The sequence below is a fragment of the Ailuropoda melanoleuca genome, chromosome 2 (genome assembly GCF_002007445.2).
Source record: "Ailuropoda melanoleuca isolate Jingjing chromosome 2, ASM200744v2, whole genome shotgun sequence".
Lineage (NCBI taxonomy): Eukaryota > Metazoa > Chordata > Mammalia > Carnivora > Ursidae > Ailuropoda > Ailuropoda melanoleuca.
The window spans coordinates 61,493,848-61,514,478 of record NC_048219.1 but is presented as its reverse complement, the minus strand read 5'-3'; the positions used below and the strand labels follow the sequence as shown (position 1 = coordinate 61,514,478).

Here is a 20,631-nt window from a genome sequence, read left to right as displayed (position 1 = left end):
GTCTTCAGTTTCTTTCATCAGTGTCTTATTGGTTAAATTTATTCATTAGTATTTTATTTTTGATGCTATTGTAAATGGGATGGTTAACTTTATTCCTTAGTATTTTATTTTTTGATGCTATTGTAAATAAGATTGTTTTCTTCATTTCTCTTTTTGATTTTGTTGTTAGTGTATAGAAATGTAACTGATTTTTGTATCTTGATTTTGTATCCTGCAACTTTACTGAATTTGTTTATTAGTTCTAACAGTTTTTTGGTGGAGTCTTTAGGGTTTTCTATATAATATGATGTCCTTTGTGAATAGAGACTGTTTTACTTCTTCCTTTTCAATTTGGATACCTTTTATATCTCTTTCTTGCCTAATTGCTCTGGTTAGTATTTCCACTCCTATGTTGAATAAAAGTGGTGAAAGTGGGCATCCTTGTCTCTTTGCTGATCTTAGACAAAAGCTTTCAGCTTTCTGCCATTGAACATGATGTTAGCTGTGGGCTTGTCATATATGGTCTTTATTATATTGAGGTACATTCCTTCTTTAGCCAGTTTCTGGAGAGTTTTTATCATGAAAAGATACTGTATTTGTCAAATGCTTTTTATGCATCTATTGAGATGATCATATGATTTTTATCTTTAACTTTTTTTTTTTTTTTAAGTAAGCTCTATGCCCAATGTGGGGCGTGAACTCACAACCCGAAGATCAGGAGTCTCATGCTGTACTGACTGAGCCAGCTAGGCACCCCAAATCTTTAACTTTTTAATATGGGAGTATCATGTTGATTGATTTGTGGATTTTGAACCATCTTTGTATTCCAGAAATAAATTCCATTTGACCATGGGTGTGTGACTCTTTTAATATACCGTTGAATTTGGTTTGTTAATGTTTTGTAGAGGATTTTTGCATCTATGTTCATTAGGGATATTGGCCTGTAGTTTTCTTTTATTGTAATATCCTTACCTGGCTTTGTTATCAGTATAAAATAAGTCCCTTAAGCTATCTTCATTTTTTTTTCATTCTTTTTCATTTTGCTCCTGTGATTGGATTAATTCCATTGCTGCATCTTTGAGTTCATTGATTCTTCTGTTTGATCTGTCTGATGTTGAATCCCTAGGATTTCTGTTTGGTACTTTTTTATATCTTTTATCACTTTGTCGAAATTCTTACTTTTGTTTATGCATTGCTTTCCTGACCTTGGTGAGCATTTTTATTGGGCAAATAACTAATTGGAGATTTATCTTGTTCTTTTGTTTGGAACATATTCCCATTTCCTCATTTTCCTTAACCCTCTGTGCTGGTTTCTACACATTGGATAAAATATCCACCTCTCCCAGTTTTGAGCCTCATCAATTAACCTAGCCCAAGCTCCTAGCTGCCTTTCAAACCTTTCTGATTGCGCAACCCACTGTCTTTGCTCTTAGTGGCTTCTGGTAGTTGTGCTTAAATGTATCAGTGTCCCAAAGGGGAGGGTTGTAATTAGCAGCTAGGTGCAGGCTGATTAGAAACCAGAACCTGAGGTAGCAGCTGAGAAAATATGCAGTGAAATCCTTTCCAGGTAGAAACTGGAGATGAACACTTGCTGCTTCCTCTGCAGTGACCCTGAATGTGTATATCTGTAGAGGAAGTTGGGGGGGGGGTCCTTCCTGTGCCCATTTAAGAACTGCTCATTTGTTTGCATTAGTCCTGTGGGTCTCATGAATGCAAACCCTGTTGGCTTACAAAGGTGGGGGCTTATCCTGTGGGTGGGAGCCTTAAAGGTCAGGGATCTAGATGTGTGGTCCAAACTCTTTGCTCCTCAGGGAGAAGCTGGGAATTGGGAGTTCCTTCCCAATTGTATGATGCTGTACTAAGGATGGGATTTAGGGCAAGAGTTGTCTCAGACTTTCCTACGCATTTCATTGTGGGTATTTTCATTCACCCAATGTGTAGGAGTCACTTAACTAATTTCTGGATTTTTCTCAGAATTGCTCCATGTGTAGCTATATATTTGGTGCATCTGTGGGAGGAGGGAAAGTTCAGGAGCCTCTTATGTTGCCACGTTGGTCCCTCCCTCTATATCTATTAATTCCTTTCTTATGATGTTAAAGCCTCATCATTAAATATTATCAAAGTAAATATTGATTAATTGAATTTTTAAATTAAAAGTAACCAAAAAATTAATTAATTAAAGTAACCAATTCTTAAAATTCTGAAATATTTGACTCCTTAATGCTGTTCTAAGCGGCAATATTTAGAAGTATTTTCAAGGAATTCCCATATTTCAACTACGTACAGTCCAAAGCCTTCGATGATGTAAGTATTTTATTATGATTTTTACTTATCTGCCTCTTTTTATTTTATTGTGTGTTCTCTAAGGGCAAGGACTAGATCACATTTGTTTTTATGTTTCCAATGCCATGCTCAGTGACTGGTACCTTATAGGAACTCAAAAAATGCTTGCTAAATGAGTGCATGTGACTTTCATAGGTGGGTTTGTTTATATATATTAGATTTATAAAATCTCTCTGGAAGCTAAAGAAATTATTTTCTTCTAGGTCTAACATACTACTTTCTCAAATAAAACAAAATAATAAATTATTGATAGTGGTGGGGTTTTTTTTGAGGGTTGTGGATCTAGAGAAAGGTTAGAATTTTAATAGTTTAGAGGGAAAATAATTTGAATTATTATTCAAGAGAGTTTTTCTTACATATTTTCTAACAAATTGAGAGTGTGAATGAAAAATTCTATATATTCAATGATTGATTAAATTTTATTTTTTAGCTTCTTTACACAGATAGGAATTTTGTGATTTGTGCTCCAACTGGTTCTGGGAAAACTGTAGTGTTTGAACTGGCTATAACAAGATTATTAATGGAAGTCCCATTGCCATGGTCAAACATTAAAATTGTTTACAGTAAGTATTTATATATTGTAAGAGTAATTAATTATAATAATGAAAAACCAGTGAGGCAAAAGTAAAAAATTAAGTTCAAGCCATAGGAATTAATATTTGGTTCTCCATACATTTTTAATGAAGACCTATCACATTTGCTCTTGTCTGTTACATTAAATTCCAAGCACATTTTCCCAGAGTTGTAAATGAAAAGTAATATTTGAATTGAGAATTTGACCTTTACATGTTTATTTTTTAACGGATAATAAGAACAATAAATTCAAACATTTTGTAATTCTGACAAATTTCCATAGGAACCTCTACTGTCCTTTCTTAGGTATATATATATTTGAAATTTTTCATCTAAGTAATTTATGTACATGGTTAAAAAAAATAAATTACCACAAAAAGGCTTATAATGAAGAGCAATAATCTCCTGCCTTACCTTTCTCCACTCTTAGTTACAATTCCCTGAACAATTACTTCTTTTTCTATTTTTAGTTCATTCTGGTGATTATATCTCTAAATAATATGCTTTTATTTTTAATTATTTCAATTTATAAATATTAAGCAGCACCTAGTTGTATAGTTTCATCTTAATTTTATTAGCCAATGTTTGTGAAAATAATTTTAAAATTGCACTGACATTCAAAATAAATATCTTATATTGTTATAGTGGCACCAATAAAAGCCCTCTGTAGTCAGCGTTTTGATGATTGGAAAGAAAAATTTGGACCAATAGGATTGAATTGTAAAGAACTCACTGGAGATACAGTAATGGATGACCTATTTGAGATTCAGCATGCCCATATTATTATGACAACTCCAGTAGGTGTTATTTATACTCTATAATATTTCCTTGGTTTATTAGAAATATGTTTCTCTTCACCAAGAATAAAAGTTAAAAGAAAATACAAAGTAGAAGAATATATTTGCAATGTAAAAAACATAAGAAGTACTAGTGTTCAGGTTATATAAAGAACACTAATCAGTAAGTAAAAGATAAATTACCAAATGGGAAAAATAGGCAAAAGATATGAATAGGCAATTTGTTATTGAGGATAATTTGTAATCATACTTTTTGCTTGTATTCTTTTATCCAAATATTATGTATTGCAGAGGGAGGACCTTGGTAGGTCTTAAAAAAGTAATTAGGCTGTAATTTTGAATATTTTTGGTTAAACTTAAAAATAAATGGGGTTTAATTTTTTAAGCACTTGTAAAACTATCAGGATCCTTTAAAATGTTTTTAATCTTTAAATCTTTTTCAGGATACTTTTAAGACATATTAAAATATTGCCCATTGTTTAATGTTAAGATTTTTATTGATATCTTAATATTTATTATAATTTCTTATCATATTAAACCACTTGCATTGTTTCTTTAGGAAAAATGGGATAGCATGACTAGAAAATGGAGAGACAACTCTTTGGTCCAGCTGGTTAGACTCTTTCTCATTGATGAGGTAGCGAACGCTTTACTCATTTTCAGAGATAAATATAAATTGATGATTAGAATGGATAGAAAGAAAGAAGACATTTTCAACCAAACTATATGTTTGTTTTATCCCTTCAAGTGGAAAGGCTTATTTTCTTAAGAGTGTTAATGTTATTATGGATTTTAATTGATTAGTTTTTTATTCTTATAGCTAATCATTTTTTTCTTGATTTCTTTCTTAGGTACATGTTGTAAAAGATGAAAATCGTGGACCAACTCTTGAAGTTGTAGTCAGCAGAATGAAAACTGTACAGTCTTTATCTCCTACTTCTGAAAATAGCAGCACAATTATTCCAATGAGATTTGTAGCTGTATCTGCAACAATTCCAAATGCTGAGGATGTAAGTTAGAATGTTAGTCTATCTGGGGCGCCTGGGTGGCTCAGTCGTTAAGCTTCTGCCTTCGGCCCAGGGCGTGATCCCGGCGTTCTGGGATCTAGCCCCACATCAGGCTCCACCGCTGGGAGCCTGCTTCTTCCTCTCCCACTCCCCCTGCTTGTGTTCCCTCTCTTGCTGGCTGTCTCTCTCTGTCAAATAAATAAATAAAATCTTTAAAACAATTTTTTTTAGTCTATCAGATTTTTTTATGACTAGTGAAATATTTTGTCATTTTAATCTTAGAGGAAAGTAAGGTTTTTTTCCCTGTAAATCCCATAACCAATTTAGTAGGAAAGTATGTTGTAGAAAGTTATGGTTAGATCTCATAGGTATGGCAGTACTAGGCCTTAATACCTGGTTGATTTGGTTTAATGAAACATTTTTGGTACAAGTCTGTTGTTTACTAGTATCTAAAAGTCTTGATTTTTATGGGTTTCAGATACCTCATAATGACTAATAATTTGTTATGGTTGTTATAATCACCTGACTCTAGTTGTATAGCAAAGTATGGTGGAGAATGAAAATAATTGCTTAGGTGATTACCACCCACCTTTTCACATCTATGTGACTGCCATTATGGTAAGCACTAATAATAGATACAGAAGTGAAAACATATAGACCCTGCCCTTGAGGAGGATCTCTTGGTTAATGGGCTACACAGGTAGAGAAATAATTGTACACAGTATTATACTTGCTATAATGAGTATATGTCCTAATTTTTTTTTAATATTTGGGCAAACTTCTTGAAAAATAGTATGGTTTAATTGTTCCTCACTCCAATTACTTCTCAGCCTACCCAGTATGACTTTTTTGCCTGCTATTTAGAAATTTCACAAATAGTTCCCATATTGTTTAATCCAATGGAAAATTTTGCCTGATTTATCTTTAGTTTGGCAAAATTATTCATTTTCCAGTTCTTATGTTAACAACCTGTTTCGTTCATATTCAAAAATAATAGAGAAAAATTTTAAGTATATGTAATCAGCAGAAACCCAGTGTTTGTCTTTCCAGACATATAGGTGGAATCATACTATGTGTGCTCTTTTGTGACTTGCATGTCACCTACAGACATTTCTATGTCATTAGATATTCTTTAATACAATTTTTGTGGTTTTATTATAATTTATTTGTCTAATGCTTTAATGATGGAAGGTTATTTCCATTTTTGCTATTGTAAATGGTGCTGAAGTTAGTATATCTTTGAAAACATCATGATTATTTCTCTATGATGAACTTCTAGAGTGGAATAACTGAGTCAAAGGATATATAAAACGCTAAGGAAACAGTGCTTTCAATAAATGGTGTAGTCATTTATACTTCCACCATCAGCCATTTCTCTGTATTCTAGCACTGGGTATTATAATAAATTATTGTTATTATTACATTTAAATAGTTGTTGGGGTACCTGGGTGGCTCAGTTGGTTAAGTGTCTGTCTTTGGCTCAAGTCATGATCCCTGGGTCCTGGGATCCAGGCTCCCTGCTCAGTGGGGAGTCTGCTTCCCCTCTTCCCTCTACCCCTCCCCTGTGCACACTTTCTCTCAAATAAATAAATAAAATTTTAAAAAATAAATAGCTGTTAAATTTCTTGTTTAAAATATACTTTATTTTAAAATTTTGTACTGCTTTGATTTTTACTGAAGTAAATATTTTTAATATATCAATCACTTTAAGTTCTCTTTTTGTACCTTGCCAGGTCATGTTCTTTACCCTTTTTTCACATTGGGATAATGAAATTTTCTCATTGATTTGTAAGCAGTCATTAAATATCAGTACTCTGTAATTCTTGAAATTCTTTTGCCCTTTGAGATAATCACTACATCTGGTGAATGCTACTTTCCTGTCCCTTTGTACAAATCTTCTTCCTCAATTTTCTCCAAATTAAGGTCTTTACACTTGGCTTTCTGCTTCTTTCAAATTAAATTCTTGTTTGATTTATTTGCACACAGGATAGCCTTGAAAATGTTTTAATATTTCCTTCTCCTGCAACTAAAAATTCATTATTCCATCTTCTTGTCAAAGCAATGGTCAGTTTCAGAGCAGGCATGAAGCCTAATTACTAACCAGGTTATATGAAGATAAAGATTGCTCACCATAGCTTCAGAAATTAACAAATGACTCCAGCATTGAGTCTAAAATGTGCTTTGGGCACTGTCATCTCTCAAGTATTTATTTGCTCTTTGTTTAAAAATTATCAACCCTTGGGGCGCCCGGGTGGCTCAGTCATTAAGCGTCTGCCTTCAGCTCAGGGCATGATCCTGGAGTCCTGGGATTGAGCCCTGCATCGGGCTCCTCCACTGGAAGCCTGCTTCTTCCTCTCCCACTCCCCTGCTTGTGTTCCCTCTCTCGCTGGCTCTCTCTCTCTCTGTCAAATAAATAAATAAAATCTTTAAAAAAAATTTTTTTTCAACCCTTGCCAATCTCAGCCAGCCATTACTTTGCTACTCTTTTGCTATTTTATTATTTAGCACAACTCAAAAGATCTGTCATGCATATCTAGGCAAAGGTCTGAAAAATAGGAAGCTTATAATGATAGTGAGAAATTCAGTTTCTCTGCCAAAATCAATTTTAATTTTATTTTGGATTCTTGGGAAGGAAAATAAAGCCAAATAATAATAATTAATTGGGAGTTTACAATGTTGAAAAGTGTGAATAATCTTAAAATACTGCTACCAATAATATTTACCAATATATGAATAGGATGGTGTCACTGGATTATATAATACTGAAAAAGACAGCTTAATTATTTTTATACCTTGTCTTTAAAAGTGGTCTATTATTATGTTATGTTTAGCCATAAAACTTGACTAGAAAAAACTTTTAATGTATGTTTCTGTTATTTAAAGATTGCAGAATGGCTTTCAGATGGTGAAAGACCTGCGGTATGTCTGAAAATGGATGAAAGACATAGGCCAGTGAAACTTCGGAAAGTGGTTCTTGGATTTCCCTGCAGAAGTAACCAAACCGAATTTAAGTTTGATTTAACCCTCAACTACAAAATTGCCAGCGTTATACAAACGTACTCTGATCAGAAACCCACACTTGTGGTATGGATTGTTAGTTGCTTATTTTTGAGTGTAATGTTCAGTTTTTAATATAATTAATCCAAGAATTCATTTATTTTTAGTTTTGTGCAACAAGGAAAGGTGTGCAACAGGCTGCTTCTGTTCTTGTGAAAGATGCTAAATTTATTATGGCTGTGGAACAGAAACAGAGGTATATTTTTTCTTTTTTTGTTATTGGAGATAGGAAGACATTTAGGGATTATCTAGATGAGATGAGAAAACTGGGTTCGTTTCTTCACCTTTTCAAGTTACTCAGCCTCTCTAAGCTCAGTTTCCTCATTTATAAATTAAGGATAATAGTAATTTGGAAGATTAAGTGAGAGAGTGAATCTTAGTGACACTATGATCCTGTCTTCTTTATTTCATAGCCAGGTTTCTTCAAAGATTATTCATATTGCTGTCTTCATTTTTTTTACTCACTTTGAGTTTGGCATCTCTTGTAATTTTTCCCTGAGGCTAATCTTGCTATTGCCCTCTCAGGAGCCTCTAATACATTTGATCCCTCCCACCTTATTTCAAAACTCTGGACTCTGTGCTGCTGCGATCATCCTCTACCAAGTTTCTTCCTACTCTGCTGGCTGCTCATTCTCAGTCCTCTTTTCATCTCTTCTACCCAACTCTGAAATGTTGGCATTCTAGAGGTTCTATTCAAGGTTCATTCTTTTTAATCCCACACTCCTGGTATTTGTATCTATCACATGGGTTCAAAGAATATATGTATGCTCGTATATGTGTCTATGAGTTCCTAAATTTATAGCTCCATTCTGAACTCTAGTTTATAGTACATGCCTAACTGACATCGCCAATTGCTTATGTATGAACGTCTCAAACTATTAGAAATTAGTGGTGATTTGAACTAAGGAGGTGTCGGTGTTGATGGAGATAAAATGATACATTTGAGATATAATTAGAAGTAGGAATAAACAGGACTTGGAAATTGATTGCAGAAAGTTATGGAAGAAGGTGTGGGAGGTGCCAGTGATAGGTTTCTGCCATGAGCAACCAGGGAGTGCTGTATAATTAAGATGGGGGAATACTGGAAGAGGAGTTGGTTTGAGAGAAAGAACTATGATTGTATTTTGGATATATTGAGTGAAAAGGAATGGGATGCCATTTTGAGTTGGTGTAGACCAGAAAAAGAGACTGATGCTTACCTCAATTCCCCTTTGACCACTCGTGTTCTAGCAACTCCTATAAGACTTCTTTTTGCCCATCAAGTCCCAGATTCTGTTACTAAGGTTTCTAAATCTGTCTAACATGCTCAGCTATTTTGTACTCTGGTTTCTTTAGCTTTTTATTAAATACTTCTTCTGTTGTATCATGCATTAAAATAACAAAATATTTCTATATTTTGGAATTTCTTAGTTAACTTCAGGAGGTTAATTGGTAGTATTCTCATAATGAGAATGTTTCCCAAGCCTTTTTAAAAAGTTTTTTATTTTAATCACCTGGTCTGAGCCTTTGGTTTTAATCCAGAAAACTTCTTGGTTACTTATGGGCAGTGATCAAGAATATTGGGAGAATGTATGCATCCATTAGATCATTTTGCTGGCAAAAACCTTTTTTATAATCAAATCACAATCAATAGTTTCCATACGAGCTGCACTTGGTTTTTTAACATTCTTGATTATTAATTTTCTAAATGTTTTTAGCGAAGATGGGGTTTCAAAACCCAACTGACCAGGTCATTATAAAACTAGTAGCAGTATAAATGTAAAATGGAATTTTTTTAAAAAAAAGTGTAGCTATAGAGTAAAGAGATTGTAAGTAGCGATGAGTAATTTGGAACCTTCTACCTGGGTGAATAAACTAGTTGATCAAGTTGGGCCATGTGACTTTTAGTCAGAAACAAATGTGTTTGTCAAGCAATGAGGCTTATTTTCTTGCTCAAAAACTAACTATGAAGGAAATTTTTAAAACTTATAGAATTCTTTGTGTAATAGTGGCATCATTCACATAGAATGACTATAAACCTCCCAAGATGAATACTTAATAATTAGCATTTTGAACCTGAACCTATCTATAAGAGTAAATAACTGAAGTAGCTAACCTGTATGCACCCTTAAAATTAGTTTCCATTCCATCCTTTCCCTTTTCTCCTGTTGTCTGCTGCACCCAAATTAGCTAATTTTGTTTTAATTATTTTCTTATACAGAAGCATATATCATATCTCTCCTTTTCTCACTTCCCACTCTTTACCTAGTTACTCAAGGAAAATTTCTCTTGTCTTTCAATTCTTTCTTCACCCTTTGTCTCTCCTTCCCCCCCATCCCCCTTTTTTATTCTTGTTTTTTCCAGGAATGAAATGCTGGTATTAGAAACAACATGAGAGGCTCCTGGGTGGCACAGGCTGTTGAACAACTGACCCTTGGTTTTGGCTCAGATCATGATCTCGTGGTCGTGAGATGGAGCCCCCTGTCAGGCTCCGAGTCTGCTTAGGTTCTCCCTTTCTCCTTCTGCCCCCCACCCCCACTACTCTCTCTCTCTCTCTCTCTCTCTCTCTCTCACAATAAATAAATAAATCTTAAAAAAAAAAAAAAGAAAGAGTATAAAGTTAGAGACCATGATTTGGATTGCAGTGCTGCCACTTTACTAGCTGTGTTCCACTTGGCACATTACTTCTCTCAGTTTCAATTTCTTAAGCAGGGTGGGATAATATGGGAATCAACTGTCTGTATTACCATATTATTACCATTTTGGCTAATTTCACTTAGCACAATGCCCGCTAGCTTCATCCATGTTGTTGAAAAAGGCAGAATTTCCTTCTTACTTAAGACTCAATAATATTCCATTATGTGCATGTGTGTGTGTGTATCAAATGTTCTTTATCCATTCATCTGTCTCAGATACTTAAGTCGTGTCTATATGTTGGCTATTCTGAATAATTTTGCAATCAACATAGGAGTACAGATATCTTTTTGAGATACTGATTTTGTTTCCTTTAGATATAATCCGGAAGTGGAATTGCTGGATGATGTGGTAGTTCTATTTTTAATTTTTTGAGGAACCTTCATATTGTTTTCCATAGTGGCCGTATCAGTTTACTGTTCCCACCAACAGTGCATAAGGGCTTTCTTTTCTCTACATCCTCACCAGCATTTGTTATCTCCTGTCATTTTGATACTAGCCATTCAACAGGTGTGAGGTGATATCTCCTTGTAGTTTTGACGTTCATTTATCCCTGATGATTAGTGATGTGGAGCATCTTTTCATGTATTGTTGGCCATTTGTATAACTTTACTGGAAAAATGTTTATTCAGATCCTTTGCCCATTTTTAAATTGTTTCTTGTTTTGCTGAGTTGTAAATTTAAGGACTTCTGAATATGAAAGTTAGATATTGTCTACTTCTTAAAGGTGATTTTCAAACAATGATATTGTGAAAATGTTCTAATATCTGTAGCTTCAAAATAATTACTAAACTAAGAGTTTTTATGTTAATGGGAATAACTCTTAATAATTTTATGGTATTTTTAAAATAGGTTACAGAAGTGTGCATATTCCATAAGAGATTCAAAACTGAGAGGTAAGTTTAGAGATTATTTTTGAATAGAATTTTCAGCTACACATAAAAGGAGTCAATTATGGATGAAAAATTAACAGCATATAACAGGTTATATATTTCTATTACAGATATCTTAATACATGGTGTTGCTTATCATCATGCTGGTATGGAGCTGTCAGATAGAAAAGTAGTTGAAGGAGCTTTCACTGTTGGAGATCTACCAGTTCTTTGTAAGTAAAACACATTCTTGTGGCTATTATAAGATATTTCGGAAAACTAAGAGAAAAAAAAGAAAAAGTTCAAGTATTCTGGCTTATTTCTCTTTCTCTTCCAAGAATCTAAAATTATGTAATTACCCATGCATATACGTGCTGCAGTAAACTCTGGCAGTTTCAGTTCTTTATCATGCTACTGAACACAGTGCTACTTGAAAAGTAAGAATTTAATAGTTTTTGGTTTTAAGTTGTGTTATTTCATATTGTAATGTTCTTTTCCTCTTTGTTTTTCCTAAATTCCCTATGTGTGAGTTTTTATCTATAAGAATATATATTTTATAAGAAGATATCTACCTGAAGCAATACAGTTATATGGCTTGAAAGTATTATTTCTTAATCTGATGCAGTTACTACCAGTACTTTAGCTATGGGAGTAAATTTGCCTGCTCACCTAGTAGTTATAAAATCTACAATGCATTATGCTGGAGGAATGTTTGAGGAGTACAGTGAAACAGATATTCTACAGATGATTGGTAGAGCTGGTCGACCTCAAGTAAGTGACAATATTTTATTTTTGTAACTTGTTTTAAAATAAGGTAAAAAGCAAAAACCTTTTTTGTGTACTTTTTGTTAAACAGATTAACATTTCATATTCAAATTAGGTTTAAAAATAAGTGCAACGGAAAATCTACCTTAATGGAGACCTAGAAGTAAAACAAGTCTCACCGAAGGAGACATGCTGCCTCTATTCCCTGAGTTTCTCTTGGCTGATGGTTGGGTTGATGAATGTGTATATACTATCAAAAGTTTTTTTTGTTTTTGGTTTTGAGGGTTTTTTGATTTTTGTTTTTTGTTCTGAATGGGGATGCTATTTGCATTTTAGATGGGACAGTTTTTCATTGTGTAGGACTGTCATACATTGCAGAATGTGTAGCATCACCGAGTCTTAGCACAAAATGTCAATAATGGTCCCCAGATATTGTGACAATTAAAAATTAGCCCATGTACATTACGAAACATGTCCTACTCTTTAGGCAAATACTTAAAGAAGTCATTCGTATAGTTATTAAGGGAACATTTAGGAAGAATACCTTTTCAAAGAATGTCAAAATATTATGTTTATAAATCATAGTTTTTATAAGATCAATTAGATCATTTGTTACTATACCAAATCTTATAACTTTTATCCAGTTGCCTAAGTTTGTTTTGATTTTACTATTACTAAAATTATGTTACACTGAAACCAAACTAATATTTTTACACCTGTACTCTTGGAAGGTTTTAAATTAAATTTTCAGTGAACATTCAAATTCAGAGGCATTTTTAAGGCTTTTGTTGTTTAAGACAGGGACTGCTTAATATAAAATGAAATTCATGAGTTCTTAAAGAGGACTGGTACCAACATGTACTCTTTTTTACTACATTTCTCTGTCTGTGTGTGTGTGTGTGTGTTTTTTTCCAGTTTGACACTACAGCTACTGCAGTTATTATGACTCGATTAAGTACAAAAGAGAGGTATATTCAGATGTTAGCTTGTAGTGACACTGTAGAAAGCAGGTAATACAGAAAATATTCTAAAAGATATTAATACTGCTTATATTTTTCCTTTTCACGTATTAAAAGGAAATTTGATTAGGAGATTTTCTAAGGCCATTGTCTTGAAACTTTTCAATAATCTAAGTAGAAAGTTTGTGTCCTTTTAAGAAACTCAATAGTTAAAAAAGAGGGTGGCATAATATTTTTATTCAGTAGTTTCTTAGCATGTGGTAGCATGTATCCTTGTTATAAAAGGCCAAATTAGTAATAAGACTATAATTTTCACATCTCTTTACATCTTTAAAATTTGTTTAATAATAGAGAGATAGGCAATCTGGGACCTTTTAGTGAAGTATATGATTGTAATACTCTGAGAGAATATTCACTCTCCACTCTTTTTAAGTAATAATATCTTCTGGAGCCACGGGATAGAGAAAAATCTATAATTTTTTTAACAGTTGAACTGATTTTTTATGGTTTTCTCTTATGTCTTTGAAAATTAAGTTATCTTTCATGGATTATTATTAATATAGCAATGAGCATATTATTCAGTTATATTCAATTACTGAATTATTCAAAATATTATTGCAGTTTAAAAAGGTAAGGTTATGGCATTGAGATACGTATTACTAATGCAAAGGTTTTTTTTTTCTATTAGTTTACACAGACATCTTATTGAACATTTAAATGCAGAGATAGTGTTACATACCATCACAGATGTGAATATTGCTTTGGAATGGATACGATCAACTTTGCTTTATATCAGAGCTTTGAAAAATCCATCTCATTATGGTTTGTTACTTTGATTTGAAAAAGTAGTAAATTTTTTCAAGCCAGTTGAGTATATTTATGCTATTAAGTCACAGAATAGATTACAGACACTAATAGGTAACAGAAATAAAAAATAACATTCAGAAATACATTAGAGGCAAGAGTAGACAAATGTGAGAAATCTTTATTTGTTTTACTTTTAGTCTTTTAATAAGGTTTGAAATCAGCACCATTAAAAATAGACCTTTTAGGAAAAAATTAACTTGAATAAAAATAATAAAAATGCCTAAAATTCTTTTTAAAAAGTTAAAGTAAAAAAACTATTGAATTTTGTCTGAACTAGTGTTCAAATCAAAGTGTATAGTACTATATCAGAGCTTTGAAAAATCCATCTCATTATGGTTTGTTACTTTGATTTGAAAAAGTAGTAAATTTTTTCAAGCCAGTTGAGTATATTTATGCTATTAAGTCACAGAATAGATTACAGACACTAATAGGTAACAGAAATAAAAAATAACATTCAGAAATACATTAGAGGCAAGAGTAGACAAATGTGAGAAATCTTTATTTGCTTTACTTTTAGTCTTTTAATAAGGTTTGAAATCAGCACCATTAAAAATAGACCTTTTAGGAAAAAATTAACTTGAATAAAAATAATAAAAATGCCTAAAATTCTTTTTAAAAAGTTAAAGTAAAAAAAACTATTGAATTTTGTCTGAACTAGTGTTCAAATCAAAGTGTATAGTACTATATCAGAGCTTTGAAAAATCCATCTCATTATGGTTTGTTACTTTGATTTGAAAAAGTAGTAAATTTTTTCAAGCCAGTTGAGTATATTTATGCTATTAAGTCACAGAATAGATTACAGACACTAATAGGTAACAGAAATAAAAAATAACATTCAGAAATACATTAGAGGCAAGAGTAGACAAATGTGAGAAATCTTTATTTGTTTTACTTCTAGTCTTTTAATAAGGTTTGAAATCAGCACCATTAAAAATAGACCTTTTAGGAAAAAATTAACTTTGAATAAAAATAATAAAAATGCCTAAAATTCTTTTTAAAAAGTTAAAGTAAAAAAAACTATTGAATTTTGTCTGAACTAGTGTTCAAATCAAAGTGTTGCTGCTGGAATTTGCATTCTGCTTCTAAAGCTAACTCACGTGTGGTTATGTTGCTTCTAGAAGGCTCTTTCATATGGTGCCGGTTATAAAGTAAAAATACTTGGAATTGCTGGATATCAAATTAAAACCTGATTTGTTGCAGTACTATTCTAATGCACACAGGTTCAAAACTTTAAGATATGAGGGAAAAAAATACAGTATGCATGGTCATGGCTATGCAATAAGAAAAGCAAAAGATAGCCAATTGATGTTGAAAGGATTTTACAGCAGTGGTTATTTTCTATAGATAGTTAAGCCTTGTTTTAACTCATTAAGCTATTTTTCCCCCTATTTGAGATTAAGTTAGACTACTCTTTTCTAGTTAACTCGTATAAACTGAGCCTATAAAGATGAGTTAAGTCCTTTCTATTTTAATTTTTTATGAATTTTCATAACTTTTACAGGTTTTGCATCTGGATTGAACAAAGATGGAATTGAAGCAAAATTACAAGGTTTGATGCATTTCCTTGTAAAAAATTATATTTTATAAATTTTAATGAAAAAGGTCAGTTAGTGTGGAAAGTAAGAATACTCTGTATGGTGATTAACACAATATAATAAAATAAAATTAAAAAAAAATTAAGAAGCAAAAAAAAAATGATAAAAAAAAAGAATACTCTTTGGTAAATTATTTTTTTTTAAAAGTAAACTTGCGGGGTGTCTGGGTGGCTCAGTCGGTTAAGCCTCTGCCTTTGGCTCAGGTCATGATCCCAGGGTTCTGGGACTGAGCTCCACATCGAGCTCTCTGCTCGGTAGGGAGCTTGCTTCTAACTCTCCCTCTTTCTACCACTCTGCCTATTTGTGCTCTCTCTCTCTCTCTGTCAAATAAATAAATAAAATCTTAAAAAAAAAAAAAAGAAAGTAAACTTGTTTCCAGAAAAAAATGTATGAAGTATTTCTTTTTCACATGCAAATAAAGTTTAGCACATGTACTTTTTTTCCGAATTAATGAATTTATAATTCTATCAGAGTATCTTCCTTTATGTTAACTTTGTTTTTATTGTAAATATGACCCTCGTCTTTGAAAATATTGCCTATAGTTATACAACTCTTCATTTTTCTAGTTTAATTTTAATTGAATATATAAGCCTACCTTGATTATGGGCTTCTTATCCTAATCTGTGCTAATGACATATTCCCATCAAATCCCAGCATAATTTTTTAATTAATTAATACTTCATACCTGTCTTTTCAAATATCAAAAAATTGTTGAGCATTTATTAGGATTAGAAATTGTCAGCTCTTCTTTTTATTGAGATTGCCTTTCAGTAAAAGAAAATATTTTAGATCCACTAAAAATATTTAGCCAATTTTGGGGTAACTCACTGTCTCAATTGGTAGAGCATACAACTCCTGATCTTGGGGTTGTGAGTTCGAGCCCCAGAGCCTCACATTGGGTACAAAGATAACTTTAAGGGGAGAAAAAGAATCAAGGAGTAGATGTCCCTCTACGGAGCAGCACTCCTGGTCTAGACCTTCACTTGGTGTGGATCTGAAAATATTTAACCAATTTTAATTTATTCTCTACTTGGATATATACATATGGCATATTAAAATGCAGAGATAAAATGTAGCAGTAAAATTGTCTTGATTAAAGTATAAATGTATTGTTGAAACAGGTGATAAGCAATAGCATAGATTCATGAAGCTGCTATTGAGAAACAGATCTGTAAAATAGTAGTATTATCCTTTGTTTACAGACCAATTTTGTAATAGAGTTTTCAAAACATATATTTTGATCATAATGGCCAAATACACACAAGAAATCAGATAGTCCAATATAGTCTTGCTATATTCTGATAATTGTAATGATTTAACTTTTGTTAAATTAGCAGAACCATAGCTCATATTTGCCTTATCTTTAGTCATTATAGGGTAGCTAAGTTTTGCCTATAAAGAATAGCCAAGTTTATTATATAACTGAATATAATATTTTGGTATTCCTGGAGTTCTGCCTTAAATCTCTTAGGAAGGATCCTTAGCATTCCTAAATTTGGTTATACTTTTTTGCTGAGGATCCTCCAGTAGTTCCCTCATCACTCTTAGAAAAAAATGCAGACTTTCACAAGAGCCCACAAATCCTCCTTGATATCTCCCTGCCTATTCCTCTGGCTTCATCTCTTGTCACTTTCCCCCTCTTTCATTCTACTGTTTCTAAATTGGATCTCTTGCTGTTCCTTAAACACACCAAGCTTGTTTCCACATCAGGTCCTTCCACTCTGTTCCTTATTCCTGGAACACTTCTCACATATTTTACTTGTGGTCTCCACCTTTATTTCATTCAGATCTTTGATCAAATATCAACTCCTCAGATAGGCCTTCCTGGACTACCTTAATTAAATCTACCTCTTCAGAAAGGATGGTAAAACAATTTCCATGATATTATTGCTGTTTTCCTTTTGTTGGAAAGGTGATATGCTTACGTTGAAAATTAGGATGAATATATCCTTTCTATATCAGATATTATATAATAGCTTTATATCAGAAATACATAAAAACTTAAGTTAAAACCTTAAAAATTCTTATTTTCTGGGTCCTTTCTCTCAGCTTTATTTTGAAACTTTATTATTTATTTTTAAATTCTGTACTGATTGTTTTCTTCCATAAAATATAAGCTCTTTAGAGAAGGAACCTTGTCTTGCTACTGCTGTAAACCTAAAGCTTAGAATAGTGCTCAGTATATAATACAGTAAGCATTCTTCTTTGCTGATTAACTTATTGCATGTTAATAGTGGGTAATTAAGAAAATTAGCAAAGACTTCAAAAGCCTCACTTAACCAAATACTTAAAACTTTTTCAAGCTGCCTAAGCAATGTTGCTTAAACTGAAGTATTTCTCAAAGAATTTTGCTTTTCAGGGGCTGTGTTTTTGTGAGTTCCTACTCTATTTAAGATTGAGCAAGTTGTAGCATTCCCGCTCCATGCACTGAATTACCTCCAATCTTCTGGGCTTTCTAGCATGGAACAATGGGAGCACTGTGGGCAGCAGGCTACTACAGTTGCTCTGATCTTCATCAGTCAGTGAAAGTTGAACTTGCATTACTTCCTGTTCAGAGGTTCCTTCCAGGTAGCAATAGTAGCATGTTAGGGATGCTGAAATAAGTACTAAAAGCATCGGCTGAAATAGTCACAAGTGGTTGCCTCAAGAGTGTGGCATACTCAGAGGAGGGAAAAGACTGGAGTTTTTTGAACAATCTTTGTAGCTCTTTTGACTCTTCATACTTTTTTAAAAACTTTTATCAAAGATAAATACAAACAAAGGAAAAGAAAACCATGCCACGTTGCAAGTCAGATAACAGGGTGGTTCAAGTAACCTAGCTTCTTTATTTCTTTGTTTCCTAACTTGTATATGAAATAATATTAGTACCTACGTTGTTGTGTTATTATGAGAACTAAATGAGGAAATGCAAATTTCCTCACTTAAAATTAAAAGTTTCAAGTTGTAAATGTTATTTCATCACTTATTTTGATAATTTATATTACTGTTACTATTAGAAAATCTTTTCAGCTTATTAAATGGCTTTTTATTTAATGAGTTTTTCCTTACACTTAGGTAGCCACTACAGTTTTTCCCACAGCAAATATATAGAAACAGAACTTTAGCATATTTGATTATAAATTCTGTTTTGTGCTGCTCCCTTATCTTGCTAAAATAAAAATATGTTTCTTATTATTGAACAGAGTTATGTTTGAAGAATCTGAATGATTTATCATCTCTGGACTTGATAAGGATGGATGAAGATATTAATTTCAAACCAACTGGTAATTTTTCCATCAGTTATTAAATTTAACAATTGCTTAAGACTAAGACTAAATTTTAAAATATGTTCCACTAAGATTTAGATGATACTAAAATTAAATCGTGATCTCAGTTATCTCAACAGGGTATCATCATTATTAGCATGATATATTTATGTAAGAGTCCTATTTATAAAATTATAGACCTTCTTTTTGGCAGGCACTTTGTCTTTACTGATTCTGGTGACTTTTGGCAGGGAATTGAAATATTGAAATCTTTGGGTCACTTTAAACCTCTTATAGTTCTTGTAGATACCCTTTTGTCAGTTCTCAATTATTCAAACATTGGTTATCCACATGGTTACGTAGGCTCCTTTTCTCTCTCTCTTTCTCTGTCTTTTTCATTCTATTTAGAATATAATAGAAGAGACAAAGAATGGTTTGTAGTTTTTAGCACTCATGATTAGAAGTTTCTTGGGGAAAATATTGACTTCGTTATTTCAAATTAATCCTTGATAGAAGCTGGGAGATATAGGAAAGTTTTTAAAAAATCAGAATCCTACCGTTAGCATTTGACATGTATCCTTCCATTTTTTAATGCATTTTTTATACATTTGCAACCATAGTTTAGAAATGTATGACTTTGTATCATGTTTTTACTTGTATTTAATATAAGGTTTTAAATTTTTTTCTTTATCTCTGTTTTTTTTGTTGTTGTTGTTTTGTTTTTCCATTTTAATTACTATGTGTCTTCGTATGGACCTCCTAAGGCTGAATTTTTGGGAGGATCTCTATACCTCCTGGATCTAGATATCTGTTTCCTTCCCCAGATTAGGGAAGTTTTCAGCTATTATTTCTCCAAATAAATTTCTGCCCCCTTTTCTGCTTTTCTTCTCAGATCCCTATAATGCAAATGTTATTACACTTGATGGAATTACTGAGTTCCCTAAGACTATTCTCAACTTGCATAATTTTCATTCCTCTCCTTTGCTCAGCTTGGTTACATTTTATTATGTCTTCCAGGTTGTTAATTCATTCCTCTGCTTCAAGCAATTTGGCCTATTTATTCCATCAAGTATATTTTAATTTTTTAATTTTTTTAATTATAATAATATTTTTTATTGTATTATGTTAGTCACCTTACAGTACTTCCCTAGTTTTTGATGTAAAGTTCCATGATTCATTACTTGTGTATAACACCCAGTGCACATGCAATATGTGCCCTTCTTAATACCCATCACCAGCCTATCCCATTCCCCCACCCACCTCCCCTCTGAAGCCCTCAGTTTGTTTCCCAGAGTCCATAGTCTCTCATGGTTCATTCCCCCTTCTGTTTACCCCCCTTTCTTCTTCCCTTTCTTCTCCTACCAATCTTCCTACTTCTTATGTTCCATAAATGAGTGAAACCATATGATAATTGTCTTTCTCTGCTTTACTTATTTCGCTTATATTTTTAAATTCGTTTATTGTGCTCTTGATCTCTGATTGGTTCTTTTCATCTATTTATATAAGGTTAAGTTTTTAAAGCAATTTATTGCCCTTACTCTCAGCCCTAGATTTATAACTGTTTTTTCCTTTTCCCATGGTTCTTCTGATAAACATAATTTTGTTTGTGAAAATTATCTTCTGTGTATTCTAGGATGTCTCATTAGAGGGGACATAAGAATCATCAGTGTAACTTCATCTGTTCCTTAGGTACTTTCACTCTCAAGAATCTAATTCCCACTATTGTTCCTTCCCTGTGGAACTTCTTGAATACACGGATACCATTCCTTCTACTCTTGAATATATCAAATAAATGATCTATAATGTTTCTTCTCCATCATCATTGAATACTACCTGACTAATTTTCCTCTTCTTAGTAATCTTTTAGTTTTCCTCTGCTTTATTCAATCTCTCCTTGCT

The 20,631-nt window shown here is 32.6% G+C and overlaps 1 protein-coding gene across 18 annotated transcripts in view; it reads left to right on the top strand.

The window, feature by feature from the left end:
- The window catches only part of HFM1 (helicase for meiosis 1), a 103,152-nt gene that overhangs the window by 21,200 nt on the left and 61,321 nt on the right, over positions 1–20,631 (top strand). For 14 of the 18 annotated variants that reach the window (XM_034653882.1, XM_034653874.1, XM_019806885.2 and 11 more), the window contains 14 exons: positions 2,213–2,283; positions 2,753–2,885; positions 3,541–3,692; positions 4,252–4,329; positions 4,544–4,702; positions 7,583–7,783; positions 7,864–7,952; positions 11,282–11,325; positions 11,433–11,534; positions 11,927–12,072; positions 12,982–13,076; positions 13,714–13,847; positions 15,394–15,441; positions 18,670–18,750. In XM_034653882.1, coding sequence (XP_034509773.1) covers positions 2,213–2,283; positions 2,753–2,885; positions 3,541–3,692; positions 4,252–4,329; positions 4,544–4,702; positions 7,583–7,783; positions 7,864–7,952; positions 11,282–11,325; positions 11,433–11,534; positions 11,927–12,072; positions 12,982–13,076; positions 13,714–13,847; positions 15,394–15,441; positions 18,670–18,750 — 1,533 coding nt within the window. The remainder of the gene's footprint in view (positions 1–2,212; positions 2,284–2,752; positions 2,886–3,540; positions 3,693–4,251; positions 4,330–4,543; positions 4,703–7,582; positions 7,784–7,863; positions 7,953–11,281; positions 11,326–11,432; positions 11,535–11,926; positions 12,073–12,981; positions 13,077–13,713; positions 13,848–15,393; positions 15,442–18,669; positions 18,751–20,631) is intronic. The other 4 variants (XM_034653872.1, XM_034653873.1, XM_034653877.1 and 1 more) reach the window with 4 other exon arrangements.